This window comes from Suncus etruscus, chromosome 6, assembly GCF_024139225.1.
Source record: "Suncus etruscus isolate mSunEtr1 chromosome 6, mSunEtr1.pri.cur, whole genome shotgun sequence".
Lineage (NCBI taxonomy): Eukaryota > Metazoa > Chordata > Mammalia > Eulipotyphla > Soricidae > Suncus > Suncus etruscus.
In genome coordinates, this window is record NC_064853.1 from 45314940 (window position 1) to 45338199 (window position 23260).

The window sequence follows — 23260 nt, forward strand, 5'->3', positions numbered from 1 at the left end:
CTGGTGATCAAACCTGGGTCCATCCTAGGACAGCAGCGTGCAAGGCAAATGCCCTACCTACCATTGTGCTATTACTCCTGCAACCAAAAACCGAAACTTTTCTACCAGATTAAGATCACTTTTCTTGAAGGCGTGATGTCAAGTGGGACACACGTCAGACTTATTCCAAGTTCTTTACTCAGAGAACATTACTTGGCAAGGTACTGGGGATTGAATCTGGGTGCCTGATCTGTTGTACTATCTCTTTGACTCCCCCAGATCAATTTTCTTTATCCTGTTGTCTATAGGAATTAGAAAGAAGGTATAACAAAAACACTTACTGGGTTTGATCCTTGCATCCCATATGTCCCCACAGTTCCACAAGGAGTAATTCCTGTGTGCAGAACCAGGAGTAACTTTTTTTCTTTTGTTTTTTGGGCCACAGCCGGCAGTGCCCAGGGGTAACTCCTGGCTATCTGCTCAGAAATAGTTCCTGGGGCCGGAGAGATAGCATGGAGGTAAGGCGTTTGCCTTTCATGCAGAAGGTCATCGGTTCAAATCCCGGCGTCCCATATGGTCCACCGTGCCTGCCAGGAGCAATTTCTGAGCATGAAGCCAGGAGTAACCCCTGAGCACTGCCGGGTGTGACCCAAAAACCACAAAAAAAAAAAAAAAAAAAAAAAAAAAAGAAATAGTTCCTGGCAGGCATGGGGGACCATATGGGATGCCAGGATTCGAAACAACCACCTTAGGTCCTGGTTTGGCTGCTTGCAAGGCAATCTCTCTGGCCCCCAGGAGTAACTCTTGAGCATTGCCAGGTGTAACCCAAAAACAAAAAACCTGGGATATGGCTCCGTGGTAGAGCTTTGCCTTGCATGTATAAGGTCCTGAGTTTTATTCCCAGCACTGCCAAAAATAATGCTTTTGGGAGGGATAGTATATAAGACAAGACATTTGCCTTGCATTGTGGTCTATGCAGCACAGCATAGGGTCCTTCAAGCACTGCCAGGAAGGATTCCAGCAGCTGGGCTCCAGGAATGCCCAAGAGTGTGTACCAACCCTGCCGGGGTGGGAAAGGCCAAGCCACAGGTTTTCAGAAGGCAGAGATGGAGAAGCAGCCTGGTAGCCTGCCCATCTCCCCTTGCCAGCCTTCCCTTAGAAACTCGAGACAGATGGCTTGGGCTCTCTGACTGAACTGAAGGAGGGAAAGGAACAGTCTAGTGAGCACTCAGTAGCTAGAGCTTAAGAGCATCTCACCTGTGGATAATTGGCTCTCGTAGCTGTGAGGGATGTGGCAAAGATTGAGACCCTGAGGTCAGGCAGGAGTACATCTGGTAAATAATTCAAACTGCAACACTTATCAGCCAGTTTTCGACCCAGGTTCTAACTTCTGTTCAGTTGTAGAACAAATTTGGCTCCTGTAATCTTATTTTACTTTTATTTTTGAGAAGTACTAGGTGATGCCCAAGGATTACTCCTATGCTTGGGGGGCTGAGTCATGCCAAGAATTCATCTTGTGGGGCCTGGAGAAATAGCACAGTGGCGTTTGCCTTGCAAGCAGCCGATCCAGAACCAAAGGTGGTTGGTTCAAATCCCAGTGTCCCATATGGTCCTCCGTGCCTGCCAGGAGCTATTTCTGAGCAAACAGCCAGGAGTAACCCCTGAGCACTGCTGGGTGTGACCACCCCCCCCCCCCAAAAAAAAAAAAAAAACAACTAAAAAAAAAAAGAATTCATCTTGTCTTCTGCATACAAAGCACGTGTTCTAGGTCCTTGATCTATCTGGCCCTATAATTACTGATTTAGAACTGATCTAACTAGAATTATTTGTTTAGTGTATGACCTTAACGAACTGTGGAATGGTGCTGAGAAAACATTAAATCCTTTGGACCAGAAAGATAGCTGAATGGGGTAGAGTGCATGTAAACAATGCTGGAGGCCCAGATTTGATCCCACAACCACCATATGATCCCCCCTGAGCACTGCCTGGTAGGGTTCCACAAACAAAAAAAATTTTTAAATCCTTTGAAAAACACTAGGATATGCAGAATTGTGACAAAATGCAGATCAATAGTTGCTTGGGTTAGGATGGGAAGATTTTCAATGGTCTCACTGAACTGTCTAGAAGTGATGGTTATGGATATATTCACTGACATGGGATATGGGGATGGTTTCATGGGCCACATAAAACACAAAGACCAACATTTAGCAAAATGTACACTTTGTTATATTTTTTGGTTCCTGAGGGCACCATATAAATATCTGGGATTAAATTCGGTCAGCCAAGGCAGATATTTTACCTGTACTATCTGTCCACCCAATACTTTGGATGAAATTATAGCAGGAGCTGGCTGTTTTGAGTGTGCACACACACACACTCAGACACACACATTTCATTTATGAAGCTATGTGAGTGACCATTCAGGGCCAGAAATTGAGCTCACGGCTCCTACAGGTAAAAAAACCATATTTGGGGCCGGAGAGATAGCACAGCGGTAGGACGTTTGCCTTGCAGATTCGAATCCCAACATCCCATATGGTCCCCTGAGCCTGTCAGGAACATTTCATTTATGAAGCTATGTGAGTGACCATTCAGGGCCAGAAATTGAGCTCACGGCTCCTACAGGTAAAAAAATCATATTTGGGGCCGGAGAGATAGCACAGCGGTAGGACGTTTGCCTTGCAGATTCGAATCCCAACATCCCATATGGTCCCCTGAGCCTGTCAGGAGCGATTTCTGAGCATAGAGCCAGGAGCAACCCCTGAGAAGAGGTTCTTGCAAGCCCTAAATCCAAGGTTAGATGACAGTTTAAACATCTATGTCAAAAAAAAAAAAAGTCTCAGATCACCCCAAAGAAGACAAGTTAGAACTTTGCAACAGGTTTTTATTTCTGCTTTATTATCTATTACAGTGTTTAAAACCTAAAGAAATACACTTTCTCTTCAAATTTGGATGTGTATATAAATATTATTTGTTTGGACTCAGCACACTCAATGCCACGGTTTCTTGGCCTATGTCTGCTCTGAAATTATCAAGCTTATCTGTCTACCCAGGGGCCCTGAGAACATGGAAAATAGCCAGTTTTTGAAAACTAAAAGCAAATGAATTTGAAATGAAACATCTGTGAGGAAAAAGATTTGAGTAACTTTTCTAGTATTTGTAGCTGAGAACCTAAGCTGTTCTTGCCCTAAAACAGCCTGTTTTGGGTGACTGGGCACTCAAATACTTCATCTGCTTAATTTATTCAGTAAATCAAAGGCAATTCCCAAAAGAACTAGCTAAAAAGGCCAACCTTAATTGGGGCCAGAGAGTAGGGCGTTTGCCTTAAACCCAGAAGGGCGGTAGTTTAAATCCCAGCATCCCTTATGGTCCCGTGAGCCTGCCAGGAGCGATTTCTGAGCATAGAGCCAGGAGTAACCCATGAGCGCTGCCAAGTGTGACCCAAAAACCAAAAACCAAAAAAAAAAAAAAAAAAAAAAGGAAAGAAAAAGAAAAAAGGCCAACTTCAGGGTCTGAGGATGACCTTTTGGTTTTGGGCTACACCCTGCAATATTCAGGGTTACCCCTGGCTTTGCATTCAGGAATTACTACTCCTGGTTGCTGGGGTTGGCTGCCTACAAGCGTATCTCTCAAGCCCAAAGCAGCAACTTTTTTAAGGAAGCCACTGAGTTGGTTTCTTGCCAGTCTCAGGATTTGCACTTTAACTTCCTTGTCTCCCAGGGCAAGGCAGAGTTGTCTTTCCGACTAAAACCCACGGTCCAAATATCTGATCTGTCCAGGGGAGCATGGTTAGCCTTCAGCAGAGGTGTTAAGGTTATGTACCTGGTAAAGTATGTATGTGAATATCAACAATCAGGTTGCCCTGCAAATAGTGAGGTATGCCCAAATCTATGAAACCCTTTTGTCGCATACTACATAAACCTTTCTTTTGGGATGTTCTAATTGAAATTTAATCCTGCCTCTTTCCTACCCAGTTTTGGTTCCACACATAACAGGCTTCTTGAAAAATGTTGAGAAAAAAAATTTTTTTAACTTACACTTAGTTGGTATTGACCTCAAATTCATCTCTTGCCAGAGCCTGGGGCTAAGGGATAAACTATGGTCTGACTGAATTATTTACAAAGGCCTTGGCCAAAGAGCAGCTAGTGTCTACTACATGGATCCCTGTAGAGCCAAGTTTTACTTGTTGGTTTACCAAAAGAATCCACAAGTTAAAAACTAATGGGTGAGATGTGCAATCCTACAATAGCTGTGGAAGAACCCTACTCTAATTTCTGTCTGACACTCACTTTCTTTTAGAGCAGTCCTTAGTGGAAGATGTTGTTACAACTAAAGAATACTTCCTGAAGATCTCTGAGCATTGAGCCCATGTCCTTCCCCACCTTGCCAGGGAGGCAGATGGGTACACATATTCCTGAGACCCCCACCAGAACATTCTCCCTACTGAGTCACTGGAGAATCTGGCTCCCTGCTTTCCACTGAGATCCAGAACTAAGGAATACCCACAACAAAATCTAGAGAAGATATGAAAAGTGAATTGAAGTTTAGAAGTAGGGGCATATGCAGGATGAAAAGAGTATTGTTAGGCTTTCATTTAGTCTGCTAGCTAAGGATAACTCTGGGAATTGAGGAGGAATGAAAGCAGGTAGACATGAAGGTGGCTTTGACAGTAGATATATCTAGATAAGAGAGATCAAGGGTCCCTGAAAACTGAGGTCATCAACAGTTATTTCTTAAAAATGCTATTCATGTCCACTTCTCCAAGTAACTAGGGTAGCCATCTGCGGTAGAATCAATGAGGTTCTACCAGAAGGGTTAAGTCACTGAGGAGAGCTAGGAAATACAGGCTGCTAAGATCAGACAATTAGTAGAGAAGACAACTGGGGCAGGGATACCCAGAGGGATTGGCAATAAATATTCAAAAACATTTGAACACGTCAGTTAAAAAAAAACAAACAACAAAAACTCCTGTCCGCTTTATCTACAACTAGTGATGTGTTCAATACATGAAGAGCCCCAAACTGTAACTTATCAGGCTATTTTTTTGTAGCAGGCAAGGAGACTATCCATGTGTCAACTATAATTAATTACTCTACCAAAAAGTTTCACCCAGGCCAAGGTCTGGAGTCCAGATGAGGCGGCCCATTGAAACTGCCTGTGAAGTTCAGGCAAGAGTATTTTGCTCACAAATGGCCCAAGGACAGGAGAAAACACAAATGATGTTACTGCCTCTTTGGGCTGGAAGAATTTTAGTTGTTGAATGAAAGGGTGGGTGGGTTAGAAGATGATAATGGGGAAACAGTCCAGGAAAAAGGAAAATTTCTGGGGGCATTTTTTTCTGATGAAAAATCTGTCCTCAAGACATGTTTTGGGAGACGTGGGCTTTTGAAGTCCTTGAAGACTTGACATTAAGCAGCAGCCAGATGATCTAAAGTCTCCCAATATAGTACAAGGCCCAAATCTGAAGGGAAAGGAGATTTTAGAGGAACAGCTAGGAAAGCAGGATATGTAAGTCTTACAGAAATTTAGCGCCAATGTCAGGGATTTAAATATTGCTTTAAGATGTACGAAGTAGATCCTACTAAAGTGCTCTGCCCTTCATACAAGGACAGGGTGGGAGGCAACTTTTCTTTGAAACTGTAGAGAAGGGTTTTGTAATGAGTCGACAGCCAAGTGAAATGGCTCAGCCCCAGGCCTCCCAGAGAGGTTGGTGCTGGTCAATCCTTCCTTAGTGAAAGAATGGCACCTGACTCACTGAGGTGATTAGCATTGATGTGGCACTTCAGTGATAACCACTAGCCCCATACCACATCCTCAGAAAATAGCTCTGGAATTGGATCTCAGTAATAGGAAAGGGGAAAATCAATACCAATGGCCAGTAGTGAGCACCCAACTTTATGTCTGTAAGCAGAGGCTTGCATTTTACCTGAGCCTGAGAGGATGCACTGGAATGGAAGCAAGAATGGCACTGTTTCTGGAGAAGGAAAAGTACAGCTTACCACCGTGGATCACTATAGGGAGGCAGCTTAAGGGCAAAATGTGCCTTTAACTCCACAGCTATTCTACACTTACCTGATAGCACTCCCACTCTATTCCTTCCAAGCTAGGCTTTACTATCATATGTAATCCACAGGTAAGCCAAAGAGGCCCTGTATTAGCTTTACTCAAGAGAGGGAGGTACAGAACCCATACTGGTATAAGGACTGCCAAAAAGGAAGACACCAGAAACTCATAAAGGTACGGAGGCAGTGAAGTTTCTATGCTAATAAGATAGGCAGCCATGTGTGGTAACATATTGATAAGAGTTTCTGAGACTGAATCTGAGGAGGCAGACCGCTTTCTGGGTTCCTAGATGTAAGATACTCAACAGTAAGGAACAGAGTGATGGAATTTCACCATGCTTTGAGGCCATTCTTATTCCTTTAGGTGCTAGGACAGTGAGACTACACTGGCCTGCTATTCTAGGTTTTAGAGTGAAAAGTTGGTCCTACGTGGCAGCCCAGTATCCAAGCAGAGAGAAAATTAGGCTTCCTAAGCGAGGGAGCTTCCACATCTCTTTTTTTGGTCTTCCTTACAGTATCCTGCTTACAGAAATTACAGACAGTTCTTCCTCTCGAGACCAATTACAATTGATCTACCTAATATATAGAATATAAAAAAATACAGAACTTTTTTTTTGGACATTCTCTCCTTTGGAAGTAAAATATACATGATCCAACTATGGAAGAGGAAGAAGAAAGGCCAAAGGCAGGGATCTCTGGCTATCCCAATACATGACACTCTCACTCTAAACTCTTCTGTAACTTAGGGGTCACCAGAGCAAGAACTTTCTCCTCAAGAGAAAAGAAGGGCCACAGCCCTCATCTCAGGTTTAGGAGAAAATACAGCGTCCTCAGAGATTCATTCAACTCTGAGGGGAATTTTCAAGTAAACAAATAAAGTTGGGTCGCACCATTGGAAGGTGAGTAGGAAACATGAGATCAGTAGCGACACATGGGCAGCCCTGTATGAAGGCCTGTGCTCCTCCCCTGCACTCCCACTGGTGTACTTGCCCCAGGAAAAGTGAGGGTGATTTCCCTAACTAGAGAGGTCTGGGCAATCAGAGGGAGGAAAGGGCCTTTGTCTCACAATAGCCTCTACCTCAGCCTCTAGTCCCAGACAATGCTGGCAGCTGGATTCCTAAAACCAGGAACACATGGTTCTTGGAAAGAGCAGTCTTAATACAAGAAAAATGTGCAAAAGGAAAAAAATTAAATAACTCAATCCAAGCATACAAGATTAATATTCTGTCAGAGCAAGAACACTTTGTTTTGGATTTCTCCTCTCCCTCCCCCCCACCCCCCACCTCTGGAATATTCCATCTGCTCAAGTACCCAAGATAAGAGTTACACAGATCAGGGCAGAGGACTAGGATGAAGGAAGATATAAAGGGAGTCAGACACCACTAAAGGGGGAAGAAAATAAAAGGTGCAAAATTGATTACCTCAGTCCTCCTTTGTATACCCCTGGGCTCCTGGGTTAAAGACACGTGTGCAGCCAAAATATAGTGTAAGGAAGAAAAACCCAACACGTCCCCTTCTTGTCACAAAACCCAAAGGTGAGCCTCAGATGGTTCTGTCTGTCCAGAGGGTGCGCCCTCCAGGGAAGGGGGTGAGCAGGTTGAAGAGCACAGTCTCCAGGGCAGCAGAGGTGTGTGGTGGCTGATGGTGGGGGCCTGGCTTCCCGCTCACCAAAGGGCTGCTTTTCCGCTGGTTGGTGGTGCTTCCCATCCTCTCCCCTCCCTGGAGGCAGATATTATAGCTGGAAGCCCTCCATGGGGGCCTCAGGCTGCTGGAAGATGAATTGCTGTTGTGTTTCATCCACTTGGGGAGCCAAGCTGCTATCATCATCTTCTACTCCAAAATAGTGCTCAATAAGATCAAAAGCCTTCTGGTAGATTTCTCGATTCTCATGACTCTGGAGAAATTCAATTTTATCCAAGCCTATGGTGACAAATCAAAAAAAGAAAAGTACAAGTTCAATGTTTTTCTTTTCTTTTCTTTTTGGGGTCACACCAACAAGCACTCAGGGGTTACTCCGGGCTCTATGCTCAGAAATCGCTCCTGGCAGGCTTGGGGGACCATATGGGATGCCGGGATTTGAACCACAGTCCTTCTGCATGCGAGGTAAACACTCTACCTCCAAGCTATCTCTCCGGCCCCAGCTCCCCTAATTTTATTTTTAACTACCTTTGTAATTTGGGCAAGCCATTAGTCTCTCAAAAATGAGTAACAAGAATGTTGCAATAGTGAAGTGTTGTTGTTTTTTTAATATATAATTAAAACCCAACTACAAACATGCTTGTAATCATGGTGCTAAAATAGATACATTTGTTAAAAAAACATAAAAAGAAAATGACTGACTAGATAATGAAGCAATCACTGTAATTTGATAGATTAGCTGCATGAAGGACCAGAATGATAGCACTTGCATTCTGCTGACACAGGACGGGCCCAGGTTCACTCACCAATATCCCATATAGTCCTGAGCCTGCCAGGAGCGATTTCTGAGCGCAGAGCCAGGAGGAACCCCTGAGTGTTGATGGGTGTGGCCCAAAAACCAAAACAAACAAAAAACTTGCTGCATGAGGCTATGAATCTATGGATCTTTATTTTTCATATCTTAATCTTACCTATTTCCTATTACAAGAGTTTATCCTGTCAGAAAGAGAAATGATCAACTGGTCTTCAGAGAAGGAACTAGGCCAGAAAGAAGGTGAAGGCTCAGTTTAATCACCAGCACACAGCTGGATGACCTTCCCAGATACTCTCACTTAAAGTAAATTCATTTGGAGGCCTATAATCCCAGGTTCTTACTTAGAATTTGTCTAAAAGCCAGAGATTCAACTCAGTGGCAGAGTACTTGCCTTATATATAAGGCCCTAGATTCGATCTCTAGCACTATTTAAAAAGAAAAGGAAAAAGAATCTACTGAAACAACAAGGCTGGGAAGAGGGGTCATACCATAGGCTTCCTCAATGAGGCCACAGTAGGGATTGACCCCTGAGCCACTGCGTTTGCCTTCTTGTTCTCCAAGTCGAAGAATATTCTCTAGTCCATTGAGGGCCACTTGCACAATCTTTGAATCCATCACAGTCAGCAAGTCACATAGGGGTTTGATGCAGCCCAGTGAGACCAGGTACCTGGACCAGAAACAAGTTCTATGTTAATGGGCTGCTAGGCAGATGAACGTAGAGCTTTGTGTATCTCCCTCTAACATATCTATGTTTTCAGCAACCCACAGGGCCTTCATAACCATCCATCTTTTAAGTTACTCCCCCCCCACCCAATTCTGTCCTACGTCACATCTGGTGGTGGTGCTCAGGAGGTTACTTCTGCTCTGTGCTCAACTATAACTGGTGGGCTTAGGGGACCATATTGGATGCCATGGATCAAATTCAGGTTGATTGTGTGCAAAGTAAGCACCCTACCTGCTGTACAGCTTCAACTACTAGCCACTTGCTCATTTTTCTTTTTTCTTTTTTCCTTTTTTTTTTTTTTTGGTTTTTGGGCCACACCCGGCGGTGCTCAGGGGTTACTCCTGGCTGTCTGCTCAGAAATAGCTCCTGGCAGGCACGGGGGACCATATGGGACACCGGGATTCGAACCAACCACCTTAGGTCCTGGATCGGCTGCTTGCAAGGCAAACGCCGCTGTGCTATCTCTCCGGGCCCCACTAGTTCATTTTTTTTGGCGGGGGGTGAGGGGGGTGGGTGGAGGGGGTGTCACACCCGGCAACTCTCAGGGATTATTCCTGGCTCTATACTCAGAAATTGCCACTGGCAGGGACAGGGGACCATATGGGATGCCGGGATTCAAACCATCGTCCTTCTACATGCAAGGCAAACACCTTACCTCCATGCTATCTCTCCGGCCCCACTAATTCATTTTTATATGGAAAGCTGCATGAGATTTCTCATTGTTGCTAATGCTTTTTTGCTGCAACTCTGCATTCTGAACATATTTCCCTGCTTAAATATTCTTACAGGATGGGGGCCAAAGAGATAGCATGGAGGTAAGGCATTTACCTTGTATCCATAAGGATGGAGGTTCAAATCCTGGCATCCCATATGGTCCCCCGAGCCTGCCAGGAGCAATTTCTGAGCCTGGAGCCAGGAGTAACCCCTGAGCGCTGCCAGGTGTGACCCAAAACCAAACAAAAAAATTTTTACAGGATGGGAGCCAGAGCAGTGGTGCAAGTTGTAGGATATTTGCCTTGCATGCGCTGACATAGCAAGTACAATCGAACTGAGATTCGATTCCCTGTGTCCCATATGTTCCCTAAAGTCAGGAATGATTTCTGAGCACATAGCCAGGAGTAACCCCTGAGCATCACCCGTGTGGCCCAAAAACAAAGACAAAAACAAATATATATATATTCTTACAGGACAAACCTGGTTCAAATCCCCACATCCCATATGGTTCCCTGAGCCTGCCAGGAGAATTTCCTTTTCTTTTTCTTTCTTTTTATTTTATTTATTTTTTTTGGGGGGGGGTCACACCTGGCAGTGCTCAGGGGTTCCTCCTGGCTCCATGCTCAGAAATCGCTCCTGAAAGGTTCAGGGGACCATATGGGATGCCAGGATTCGAACCAATGACCTTCTGCATGCAAGGCAAACGCCTTACCTCCATGCTATCTATCCAGCCCCCAGGAGCAATTTCTGAGCACAGAGCCAGGAGTAACCTGAGCGCCGCGCGGTGTGACACAAAAAACAAACAAAACCAAAATTCTTACAGTAATATGATAGTCTCTCCTCTTTATAACTGAACAGGTTTTAGTCTCCTGATTTCTGATTTTTGTATCTTTACTTACACTTTTCCCATTTCACCAGGCCTTATTTCATAACCCAGGGAAACAGCTCAATGAGGCTAGTATCACACATTCTCTTGAGCATCACCAGGTATAGTCTTATCTTCTTTTCTTTTTGATTTTTGGGCCATATTCAGTGATGCTGAGTGCCTATTCCTGGCTCTGAACTCAGAAATCACTCACTCCTGGTGGCACTTGGAAAACATATCTGATAATGAGGATTAAGACCAGGTTGGTCGCAAACAAGACAAATTGCCCTACCAGCTGTACTATCGCTCTAGCCCCAAGTCTTGGTAGGCCCCAGCACCACTGAGAGGACACCCCTTAACCACTACACATCCCAGAAGAAAGGACAAAAAGGCTTTTTACAATCCTGTACTCCTTCAGAGATAAGTTGAGTAACTATCTTTAATCACACTTAAAGGAATTACCAGTGGTAGGAGCCATAGTACAGTGAGTAGGGTGTTTGCCTTGCATGAGGCCAAACCAGGATTCAATCTCTGGTATCCCATATGATCCTCTAATCCAGCCAGAAGTGATTCCAGAATGCAAAACCCAGAATAACCCCTGAGCACTGCTGGGTCTGGCCCTCAAACCCAAAAACAAACAAATAAATGAACAAAGGAACTCCCTACAACACCTCCCTAGTTACAGATTAAAGGCAATCAACTTGCCTATCTCCTATCACTCCTACTCATACTGATGGAAACTAAAATACGCATACACTAAAGCCTCCTCTATGTTCCTTTCCTAACTATCATATCCTCACAAATGACTTTTTTTTTGTTTTGTTTTTGGGCCACACCTGGTGTCGCTCGGGGTTACTCCTGGCTGTGTGCTCAGAAATCACTCCTGTTTTGGGAGACCATATGGGACGAGGGAGATCAAACCGCTGTCCATCCAGGATCAGCTGTGTGCAAGGCAAATGCTCTACCGCTGCACTACTGCTCCAGCCCCTATAAATGACTTCTCTCTTTTTTCCATAAATGACTTCTTTAATTTAAAAAAAAAAATTTTTTTTTTGTTTTTGGGCCACACCCAGCGGTGCTCAGGGGTTACTCCTGGCTGTCTGCTCAGAAGTAGCTTCTGGCAGGCATGGGGGACCATATGGGATGCCGGGGATTTGAACCAACCACCTTAGGTCCTGGGTCAGCTGCTTGCAAGGCAAACGCCGCTGTGCTATCTCTCCGGCCCCCATAAATGACTTCTTAAAGAAACTTTTAAAGGAGACATAGTACAGTTCTCCTTCATTTGTATAGCTGATTGAGAATTACAGATTTAAATTCTCTGTTGGGTAGGAAAGAGAAGAATGTCTATGTCATAGGCTGTTATTTTTCAGAAGAGGCGCATGATCTATAGGAATCTATTGCAGGTTCCAATGCCACTCTAGCATTTTTTTTTGTTGTTGTTTTGTTTTGTTTTTGGGCTACACCCGGCGGTGCTCAGAGGTTACTCCTGGCTATCTGCTCAGAAATAGCTCCTGGCAGGCACGGAGGACCATATGGGACACCGGGATTCGAACCAACCACCTTTGGTCCTGGATCGGCTGCTTGCAAGGCAAACGCCGCTGTGCTATCTCTCCGGGCCCCACTCTAGCATCTTAATAGTTAAACCCTACTGTTGTTGGACTGGGACAGAACCAACGCAGAAAAGCAACTTCCAGTTTATACATAAACATGAGTCAAGACAGAAGGCACAAACCTCCTTCAAGTCAATGGGAAAGGTCTGTGATACCTGATTTGCTCAGGGGTTCCTCCTGATGTGGCATTGGTGATGGCCCAGGCTGCCTCTTTCCTTGTACGGAATTCTGCTTTCTGAAGGATTTCGATCAATACAGGGAAGATATTTGCATCTATGACAGCCTGAGAGAAGATTTGGGGGATTAGAGGATGGAGAGAGAGAAAGCAAATCACTTCAAGAAGAAAATGCAAAGCCAGATTTAGGTGTCTTGCCTAACTAAGATTAGGTATCTGTCCTTAAGGAGAGTTCTGTATCCTTCCCATTTAGGTGAGGAGCTACAGAGGAATCTGACTTGCCATACACAGAATCTTTCTTCAATAACACTGACCCCAATTTCTAAGTAAAAACATATTTTTTTCTAGAAGCAAATATCCCCAAACCTCTCGTGTTCCAATGCCATCGAATATGTTACCCTACCCCTACCAAAACTAGACTGCTGCTTGTTCTACCTGTATTTGAGCTCTGTTGCCAGCAGTAATATTTGAAATGGTCCAGCAAGCTTCCTTCCGGATGGACTCCTTGGGACTGCTCAGCAAGTGGAGGAGGCAAGGAAGGGCTGAACAATTAAGAATGACCTGGAGAAAAAGCATAGTGGGTTAGGTGCTCACCTTAGATGCAGTTGACCCAGGTCTGATTCCCAATACCATGTTATCTATTCAGGACTCCTATTTCCTGCCTTTAGAGAAGCCAGGTTTACTGTGCCTTAATAAGAGTTGTGATTAACATAACTCAGTGTCCATGTCCTTAAGGAATGAAATTCCCTAGTTCCAGTATCCTAAAGGAACTCAAAACTGTTAACAATTTATTGGATAATTCCATTTAGTTTTCTTTCAAAAGAACCTAATAGATGATGATCAACTTCCAACTTACAGAGGAAATTAAGACAATCAAATTGCACAGGATTATATTCTAGGCAGAACTGAAATTTTTCACCTAAGCCCAAACATGGATGGGGTCCATCCTTTGTTGGCTGTGTGCAAGGCAAAAGCCTTACTGCTATGCTATCACTCTGACCCCAGGGAAAGATTTTGTCTATAGAGTTTACATATCTTCCTTACCTGGGTTTGAATGTCATCCCCAGTGACGATGTTACCCACAGCTCTCAGGGCTGGAGAGGCCACTTTGTAATCATTGTGCCTAGAGAGAAAAAGTAGATTTAATCATGGAGCCAGAGTCATAGGAGATAGGGAACTTGCTTTGTATACTCCCAATCAGTACTGCTAACCACCAAGGCTGGCAGTACTCTAATGGCTCCAAGACCTTTAGGTAGGACAGCTCACTGCAGTTCTTTAGGCTTAGAGTAGCCTTAGGAATCTGTACTCTAAGACCACTCACATTAGTAGTTCTACCAATCTCCGGCAGACTCCAGAATCTATGACTGCCTGGATCTTCTCATTGGGGCCATCAGACAAATAAGAAAGGGCCCAGCAAGCATCTGCCAGCAAGTCTGAGTCACTGCTGAAGAGTAGGCGAGACAGCACAGGCAAACAGGGGGAGACCTGTTGGAAAGAGTGAAAGGTAATTACAGGGACAGGATTTCATCAGTTCTACCACTAATCCTGAGACTATGTTCTCTTCCCCATTCTCTACATAGTTCTAAGTCCTAGACTTCTCTACAACATTAAACAGGCAGATCTTTTTCACTTTACCATACAAGCATACTAATTTACCTATTTCTTTTTTTTGTTTGTTTTTTTTGGGCCACACCCGGCAGTGCTCAGGGGTCACTCCTGGCTGTCTGCTCAGAAATAGCTCCTGATAGGCACGGGGGACCATATGGGACACCGGGATTCGAACCAACCACCTTCGGTTCTGGATCAGCTGCTTGCAAGGCAAAAGCTGCTGTGCTATCTCTCCAGGCCCATAATTTACCTATTTCACTGGCAATTCTTTCAGTTTTACCATAGATCAAGACTCAGGGGCTCCCCCAAAGACTTAAATAGTTCTCAAAAAAAATTCTTCCACAAAAGAATATGTTATTACTCAGGAAAAATTAAATAGCTTCCTCACCTTTGCAAACTCAGGGGGTGGATTCTTCCCTCGGCAGAGGTTTGACAGGGCCCAGACTGCATTTCGTGTCATTGTCAGTCTTGTGGACTTGGTAAGGAGTCTGAAGGGAAAAAAAAAGCCAGATCCTAATCAAGAATGGCCAAAGAACTCCAAAAATGTTCAATAGGATCAAAGAATCTATTAGCCTCACCATTTCTTTTTAGGATTTTAGTTGTTTTTTGTTTTTGGGCCATACCTGGTGAAGTTTGGGTTATTCCTGGCTATGTGCTCAGAAACTGCTCCTGGTTTGGGGGGACCATATGGGACGCCAGGAATTGAACCACATCCGTCCTAGATCAGCTGTGTGCAAGACAAATACCCTACTACTGTGCTATTGCTACAGCCCCTAGGGTTTTTGCAGCACAGCCTGCAATGCTCAGAGGTTACTCCTGTCTCTGCACTCAAAAATTACTTCTGGCAGACTTAGGGGACCATATGGGATGCCAAGTGTCAGTTAAACCATGTCAGCTGTGTGCAAGGCAAACTCCTTACCTACTGTGCTATTGCTATGACCCCCTTACTTTTTTTTTTTTTAATTTTTTTATTTTTTTTGACCCCCTTACTTTTTATTTCTATTTGCAACCCTATTATATTTGGGCCTGCAGGTTGCCACAATCTGCATAAAGGATAGTTCCATCTGTGAGTGGTTAACAGCAAAGCTAGTGTTAAGACAAAAACTGAGGACTGGATTTTTTTTTTTTTTTGGGCCACACCCGGTGACGCTCAGGGGTTACTCCTGGCTATGCGCTCAGAAGTCGCTCCTGGCTTGGGGGACCATATGGGACACCGGGGGATCGAACCGTGGTCCGTCCAAGGCTAGCGCAGGCAAGGCAGGCACCTTACCTCTAGCGCCACCGCCCGGCCCCGAGGACTGGATATTAAATAAGTTTGCAGAACTTTAAAAATATGTCATACTGGGGCCAGAGATATAGCATGGAGGTAAAGCGTTTGCCTTGCATGCAGAAGGACATTGGTTCGAATCCTGACATCCCGTATGGTTCTCTGAGCCTGCCTAAGTGATTTCTGAGTATAGAGTCAGGAGTAACCCCTGAGCGCTGCTGGGTGTGACCCAAAAAACCAAAATAAATAAATAATTAAAAATGTGTTATACTGGGGGCCAAGGCTGTGGCGCAAGTGGTCGGGCATTTGCCTTGCAAGCGCTGACCTAGGATGGACCGTGGTTCGATCCCCCAGTGTCCCATATGGTCCCCCAAGCCAGGAGCTATTTCTGAGCTCATAGCCAGGAGTAACCCCTGAGCTTCTCCTGGGTATGGCCCAAGAAACAAATACAAAAGGACTCAGATTATCCTTTCCAGAGTTTTGCTTTGTGATTTTAAAGTTTTCCTCTTAGCCTGAGCATAAATTCATAGCAAATCAATGCACTCAATGGAAAGGCAGATTCTCTTGGGCATAATTAGACATATTTGGGGGGGGGGGTTTACTCGTGATTCTACACTCAGATATTGCTCCTGGCAGGCTCAGGGGATCACATGGGATGCCGGGATTCAACCCACCGTTGTTCTGCATGCAAGGCAAATGCTCTACCTCCATGCTATCTCTCCGGCCCAGACATAATCTTATTCAAAAGATAACCTATTTCTTTTGGCAATCAGAATGCACCTTTAGCATCTCTGTTTACTTAGGATTTCATGGTAAACTGCTCTGGAAAAAACTGTCTTTAAATAAAGATAATTTAACAATGAAAAAAAAAAAAAACCTGTCATGTGGCTGTCCTATGGATGCCCAGGTGCAGATGATCATAATTACTCACGTTAACAAAGGATTAAGGATGGAACAGTCCAAGACGTAATCTCGGCATACGGAGCTGTCACCAGCTATGTTTCCCAGTGCCCAGACTGCCTGAAAAGGGGGATGAGGAAACTGTTAACATTGATCTAGTGGCTTCTGTGAATAGCTGATATTCAGAACAGGGAACACCCACAGTTTCTGAAGACATAAACCAAATTAAGGCCTAAAACACTCAGGTCCTCTTTATGCTGGTGCTCTTATAAAGTACTTGCTCTATGAGCACCTTTCCTCTTGAATTCTTGGTTCAGTGGTTAAGAGATTTATACTGTAGCAGATGACAAACCAAGACCTTCTTATCCCTACCACATCAAAAAGAAGAAAATGATTGGCAATTTCAGCCTTATAGAACTAATAAACTACCAATGTCATTCTAATTCAAGCCAACCAGCAAAAACCTATCGAAAATTTTGTCTTAAACTCTCTATAGCGGGGGTCTCAAACTCTTTGCCCGCGGGCTGTTTACGGCCCTCAGTACAACATTTTGTGGCCCTGCCCTAGAGGAATCTTTTTTTGTTTTGTTTTGTTTTAGTTGTTTGGGTCACACCCCCCAATGTTCAAGGCTTACTACTGACTTTACTCTCAAGGATCACCCGACTTTCCCTCCTGCGACTCGCAGATAAATTGAGTTTGAGACCCCTGCTCTATAGGCTCTAAAAAAAGATGAATGCTGTCTTTCTCCCTGTTTTCTCCAATGCCAGTTCTGATGCTCTGATGGCAAATATATGAGGTTTCTTTACACCAACAACCAATTTTCTGACACATTCATAACTAGGTTAAAGGGCCTAAGTCCCATAGGAGTTATATTCCTATTGTAAGTCCTAGGCAACAACAGGCTGTAAAATCAGAAATTCCAATAATCCCTTACATGGGTTAGATCTAAATAGATTTTATTCAGAAGATATGACTTATATTCATTAACTGCAATGGATAAACTTTGGAGACACTAGTTGGAAGATATGCACAGGGTGAGATCTGGGGTTAGGAGTAAGGGTAATACAGAGTTTCCAGTTATCAAGTACACAACATCTATGTGTTCACCAACCTGGTCTCATCTCCAGCACCCTTAACATCCCCCTAGGAAAACCAGGGTGAATAATGGTGTTAAAACTGACATTTCCAAGCCTATGATCCAGATTTCCTGAAAACTTCCCTTCCTGAGTATACCTAGAGGTTCAATTCTGAATCATCTAATTGGTGTAGATTTGGCATGTTAATGATTAATGATCAAGTCTTTTTTTTTTTTTTTTTTTGGTTTTTGGGCCACACCCGGCATTGCTCAAGGGACCATATGGGACACCGGGATTCGAACCAACCACCTTTGGTCCTGGATCGGCTGCTTGCAAGGCAAACGCCGCTGTGCTATCCATCCGGGCCCTAATGAACAAGTCTTACCACTAAAAAAATTCTTCAGGTTTAAAAACACTTTTTTTTTGTTTGTTTGTTTTTTGGGTCACACCTGGCTGCGCTCAGGGGTTCCTCCTGGTTCTATGCTCAGAAATTGCCCTGGCAGGCATAGGGGACCATATGAGATGTCAGGATTCGAACCACTGTCCTTACCTCCATGTTATCTCTCCGGTCCCTTAAAAACACTTTTACCAATATAAAAACAACCTATTAGTTATATGAAAGCCCTGAGTTTGAATCCCAGCACAGCATAGTCCCTAAGTATATCACCAGGCTGGCCTAAGGGAGGTCCCTGAACACTGCTTAGGAGACAACCCTCTCCAAATATGAGCATTACCTGTTCTTGTACATCTTCAAAGTCTGAGTTAAGCAGCTCTATAAAAATGGGAACAGCCCCTGCTTCAATGACAATTTTGGTTTGCTGAGAGGTTCCAGAAGCAATGTTTGTTAGTGCCCAGGCAGCTTCAAACTGGAAGTGAGATTACATCATGATTAAATGACTATCCCAGACAAAGCAACCATGCCTACCAATGGGTTCAGAATAAATAGTTTCTTTCTCTTAACTGAAAGGAAAAAAAAAAAAATCAAAACACCAAACTTCTCCTTTTCCCTTTTAAATGGTATTCAGTGGTCATAGGTCCAGTCCTGCACTGTCACAATGCTTAAGAGTCCTTTGGCAAGTCACCTTTAAATTTTCTGGAGCTTCACTTTCTTCATTTCTGAAACCAGGATTAAAGTGAAATGGATCTCTCAAAGTCCCCTGCAGATGAGCTTCTAGTAAATTATAACAGATTAAATTATCACCCATTATGATCAGAGACTTAGAAAGGATAATTTTCCTGGGTCAGACAGGTAATAGAAGTGGACCAGGGACACACAGTACAAAGGTTAAAGCACTTGCCTGTGTGCAGACAACTCTGGTTTGATCCCTAGCACTGTATATGGTCTCTGAGCACCACTAGGGGTCATGCCCAAATACCATGCTACCTCTGCGGCCCCAGTATCTTTCTTGTTTGTTTTGGGGCCACACCAGGTAGTACTCAGAGGTTACTTACTCCTGGCTTTACACTCAAAAATCATTTCAGGCAGGCTTGGGAAACCAAATAGGATTCCAGGGATCTAACCAGGGTTGACAAGCGCCCTACCTGATGTGCTGAGTTCTGGTCCCAAATCAGTATCATCTTCCAGTAACTTGTCTTTAAGGCTTTTAGAGATTATTTGGCTCTCTAATTTGAGGTCAGTGCCACTGAGTCAACTGATTTGCTTTCTCTCAATATTCCCAAAAATAATTTTTCTATTTCCTTAGAGATATGTTTATAGAAATATCCTGCGTCAATTTAATAGAAGGCACTCTTTCTTTCTTTCTTTTTTTTTTTTCCCCTCCTCCCCTCCCTCCAGAAGGCACTCTTTCAACTGGGACCCTTCCACACCAGGCTCACCTGTAATGTACAATTCTCATTCCTCTTTAGAAACTCCACAAATCGATCTACTACTCCTGGAGTGTTGATAACTTCATCTATTGGAGGACTGGGCTCTGAAAGAGGAAGAAAGGAAGAAAGTGGAAAAGGTAACAAGGGCTCTGGGTGATTCATTCACCAGGGGATCATGGGGTCAGTCCACTATCTTCCCTCCATACTTCTCATCATCTTTACGCATAGCTGAGTATGCCTTCAACCGTTGATGAAAGGAGAAGAGGGAGAGGTGAGAGGAAAAGAGGGAAATGGGATGGGAGGGGAAAGGAGGAATGAGACGAAAGGGAAAGGAAACAGAGAGGAAGGGGGGGAGAGAGAGATTAGAGACATTCCTAATGCTCAATTTTGGTTTACTGAATATAAGTAAAAAACTAATTTAACTTATCTAAAGCAACCATGGAAAAAGAGAGAGAAAAGAAAATCCTCAAGGATGAGCAACTCCTAGTCTAAACATTTCTCTTCTAGGTTTGAGGAGATGGCTAAAATGGATGAAGAATATGCTTTGCACACTAGAAAGTGGTTCCTTAACAACAGATGTTGATTTCTGCAGAGATTGCTTCATATAATAGGCAATAACTGGGGCCGGAGCAGTAGAGCAAGCATTAAGGTGCCTGTCTTGCACATGTTAGCCTGGGACAAACTGTGGTTCCATCTCCCGGTGTCCCATATGGTCCACCAAGGATTTCTTAGCGCATAGCTAGGAGTGGCCCCTGAGCATCACTGGGTATGGCCTCAAAACAAAAACAAACTAAAAGAGTAATAACTGTTTTGTTGAGACAATGAATATACTGAGTTTATAACAAGGTGGACATATTATAAGGAGAAATATTAGTGTTCCTGGAGCTGGAGCGATTGCACAGTAGTAGGGTGTTTGTCTTGCACGCGGCTAACCTGGGATGGACTTGTGTTGGATTCCTAACATTCATATATTGCTTGAGCAGTGCCAGGTATGACCCAAAAACAAAAAAAACAAAACAAAACAAAACAATTAATGTTCTTAAAAAGATATTTTCTGGGTTCAGAGTGATAGTTCATCAGGAAAGGCATTTGCCTTGCACATGGCTAATCTGGGTACAACAGCATCTCATGAGATCCCCTTGAGCCAACAGAAGTAATTCCTGAGTATACAGCCAGGTACCTCTAAGTACCATCAGTTGTGAAACAAAAAAAAAAAATCTGGGGCCTGAGAGATAGAATGCAGGTAAGGCGTTTTGCCTTGCATGAAGAAGGATGGTGGTTCGAATCCCAGCATCTCATATGGTCCCCCGAGCCTGACAGGAGCGATTTCTGAGCATAGAGCCAGGAGTAACCCCCTGAGCGCCGGGTGTGTGTGACCCAAAAACAAACAAACAAAAAAAATTTCCTGAACTGGAAACAGCATAGCAGATAAGGTATTTTGCCTTGTATGGAGCAATCCAAGTTCAGTCCCCAGCATTCCATACGGTCCTGAGCCCAACGGTGATTCCTGACTGAAGAACCAATAGGGCTGGAGAGATTGCACAGCATGAGGGCATTACATTGCACGCAGCAGACCCAGGACTGATCGTGGTTCAATTCCGGGCATCCCATATGGTCCCCATGCCTGCCAGAAGCGATTTCTGAGTGCAGAGACAGGAGTAACCCAAGTGCTGCAGAATGTAGCCACCCCCCAAAAAGAAAATATATATATAAAAAAAGATCCGTATTTGCCTGGTGTTAACCTTCCCCCCAAAAAAGTAAGCCATGAGCACTGCTGGGTGTTGCCCCAAAACAAAAAAATACTTTCTTGCTTTCTTGCCCTATATTATTATTATTATTTTTTTTTTTTTTTTTTGGTTTTTGGGTCACAGCCAGCAGCGCTCAGGGGGTTACTCCTGACTCTATGCTCAGAAATCCCTCCTGGCAGGCTCCAGGGATCACATGGGATGCTGGGATTTGAACCACCGTCCATCTGCATGCAAGGCAAATGCTCTACCTCCATGCTATCTCTCTGGCCCCCCATATTAATTTTTTATTGGTATGAACTATGCACAATAGATGGGTATAGGAATGGAGGGTATATAGCGAACAAATCAAATTCCTGTTATTACACGGATTATCTTTCAGCGAAAGGTATATTTATATTATATTAGAAGGTATAAATCTAATGGGAAAAAAAGTATTATGTAAGACAAAGTAGAATGAAAATAATCAGGGGAATGGATGCTAAGGGAGGATGAGAGAGGTGTGTGTGTGTACATACACGCGCACATGTAAAATATTAAGCATTAAGGACTTACATTTTTAGATAGGGTGTGTACAAAAGGAGGAATGTATTTGACTTCTCTAAGAAATACCGTGTTGTATGAAAGGAGAGAAGGTTAGCACTCCCATTGACAAGGATGGAAGAGGCTTCGGCCTGCAACACGCATACGGTTAGGGGCCAGGCGGTGGCGCTAGAGGTAAGGTGCCTGCATTGCCTGCGCTAGCCTAGGACGGACCGCGGTTCGATCCCCCTGTGTCCCATATGGTCCCCCAAGCCAGGAGCGACTTCTGAGCGCATAGCCAGGAGTAACCCCTGAGCATCACCGGGTGTGGCCCAAAAACCAAAAAAAAAAAAAAAAGAAATACCGAAGTCAGTAGCCAAGGCAGAATGAATAGAGGGAGTAGCTGATGGTGTCAAAACAAATAAGGGGCTAAACGTCTCCGGAGAAGACCAGGTTTGTACCTTTGGAGAGCAGTTTCCGGAATTTCTGTGTGGTTGCTAACTGCAGGTCAGCATCATCAGAAAAAAGCATCTCTACCATCTCTCTTGTGATAACACTTTCCTAGAACATGAAACAGGTTCAATAGTTTGCAAACCAACACTGCCTAATGACAACATAATGACATAATATAAGAAAGATCCAAAGGATTAATAGCACAGACAATAGGGTATATTTGCCTTGTATGCAGTTGACCTGGATTTAATCCTCAGCACCCATACGGTCCCCTGGAGTGATTTCTTTTTTTTTTTATAAGGCTTTTAGAGATTATTTGGCTCTCTAATTTGAGGTCAGTGCCACTGAGTCAACTGATTTGCAGTGCTCAGGGGTTATTCCTGGCTCCATGCTCAGAAATTGCTCCTGGCAGGCACAGGGGACCATATGGGACGCTGGGATTCGAACCAATAACCTTCGGCATGAAAGGCAAACGCCTTACCTCCATGATATCTCTCCAACCCCGCCTGGAGTGATTTCTGAGTGTACAGCCAGAAGTAACATCTGAGCACACCGGGTAGGACCCCCAAACAAAACAACAAAAATGGGGACCAGAGTAATAGCACAGCAATAGGGTGTTTACTTTTTACACGACTAAACCAAGATAGACCTGGGTTTGATCCCTGGCATCCCATGTTGCCCCCGAGCTTGGCAGGAGCACAGACCCAGAAGTAATTCCTGAGCGCCGCTAAGTGTGGCTCAAAAACCAAAAAAAGAAACAAAAAGAATCCAGAGGTGTTTCATACTAGGGGCTTTAAGATGAGATATTTAAAAATAAGTACTTAGTAATAAGTACTTATAGTACTTATTATAAGTATAAGTATAAGTACTTATAACTATAAGTTATAAGTACTTATAGTTATAAGTACTTAGTAATAAGTACTTATAGGCCAGAGTGGTTGCGCTAGTGGTAAGGCATCTGCCTTGCACACACTGGCCTAGGATGGGCCGAGGTTCGATCCCCCAGCATCCCATAAGGTCCCAAGCCAGGAGTGATTTCTGAGCTCATAGCCAGAAGTAACCCCTGAGCATCACTGGATGTGGCTGGAAAAAGAAAAAAAAGCATTTATCTTGGAGGCAATAGATAATTTCCTGTATGCATTTTATTATGTGTCTCCTAATAAATCAGATACAACCAAAGCTCTAAATTGAAATGTTTTTAGATGCAGCTACAAAAGGACTCAAAGGAAAAAGATCCATATGGGCCAGAGTGATAGCACAGTGGGTAGTGTTTGCCATGCA

The 23260-nt window shown here is 43.9% G+C and overlaps 1 protein-coding gene and 1 non-coding gene across 2 annotated transcripts in view; one reads left to right on the plus strand and one right to left on the minus strand.

The window, feature by feature from the left end:
- Positions 1-5357: 5357 nt before the first annotated feature.
- Positions 5358-23260, minus strand: part of KPNA6 (karyopherin subunit alpha 6) — a 47982-nt gene continuing 30079 nt past the window's right edge. Inside the window, exons 4-14 of the mRNA XM_049774784.1 lie at positions 21988-22087; positions 19269-19363; positions 18167-18298; positions 16388-16476; positions 14578-14677; positions 13903-14066; positions 13626-13704; positions 13017-13142; positions 12562-12689; positions 8982-9160; positions 5358-7961 (exon numbers count right to left, since the gene is read on the minus strand). Coding sequence (XP_049630741.1) covers positions 7774-7961; positions 8982-9160; positions 12562-12689; positions 13017-13142; positions 13626-13704; positions 13903-14066; positions 14578-14677; positions 16388-16476; positions 18167-18298; positions 19269-19363; positions 21988-22087 — 1380 coding nt within the window. The 3' untranslated portion in view covers positions 5358-7773. The remainder of the gene's footprint in view (positions 7962-8981; positions 9161-12561; positions 12690-13016; positions 13143-13625; positions 13705-13902; positions 14067-14577; positions 14678-16387; positions 16477-18166; positions 18299-19268; positions 19364-21987; positions 22088-23260) is intronic.
- Positions 21618-21741, plus strand: LOC126012683 (U6atac minor spliceosomal RNA). Its single transcript, XR_007497109.1, has one exon. It is a non-coding gene; the product is annotated as a U6atac minor spliceosomal RNA (small nuclear RNA).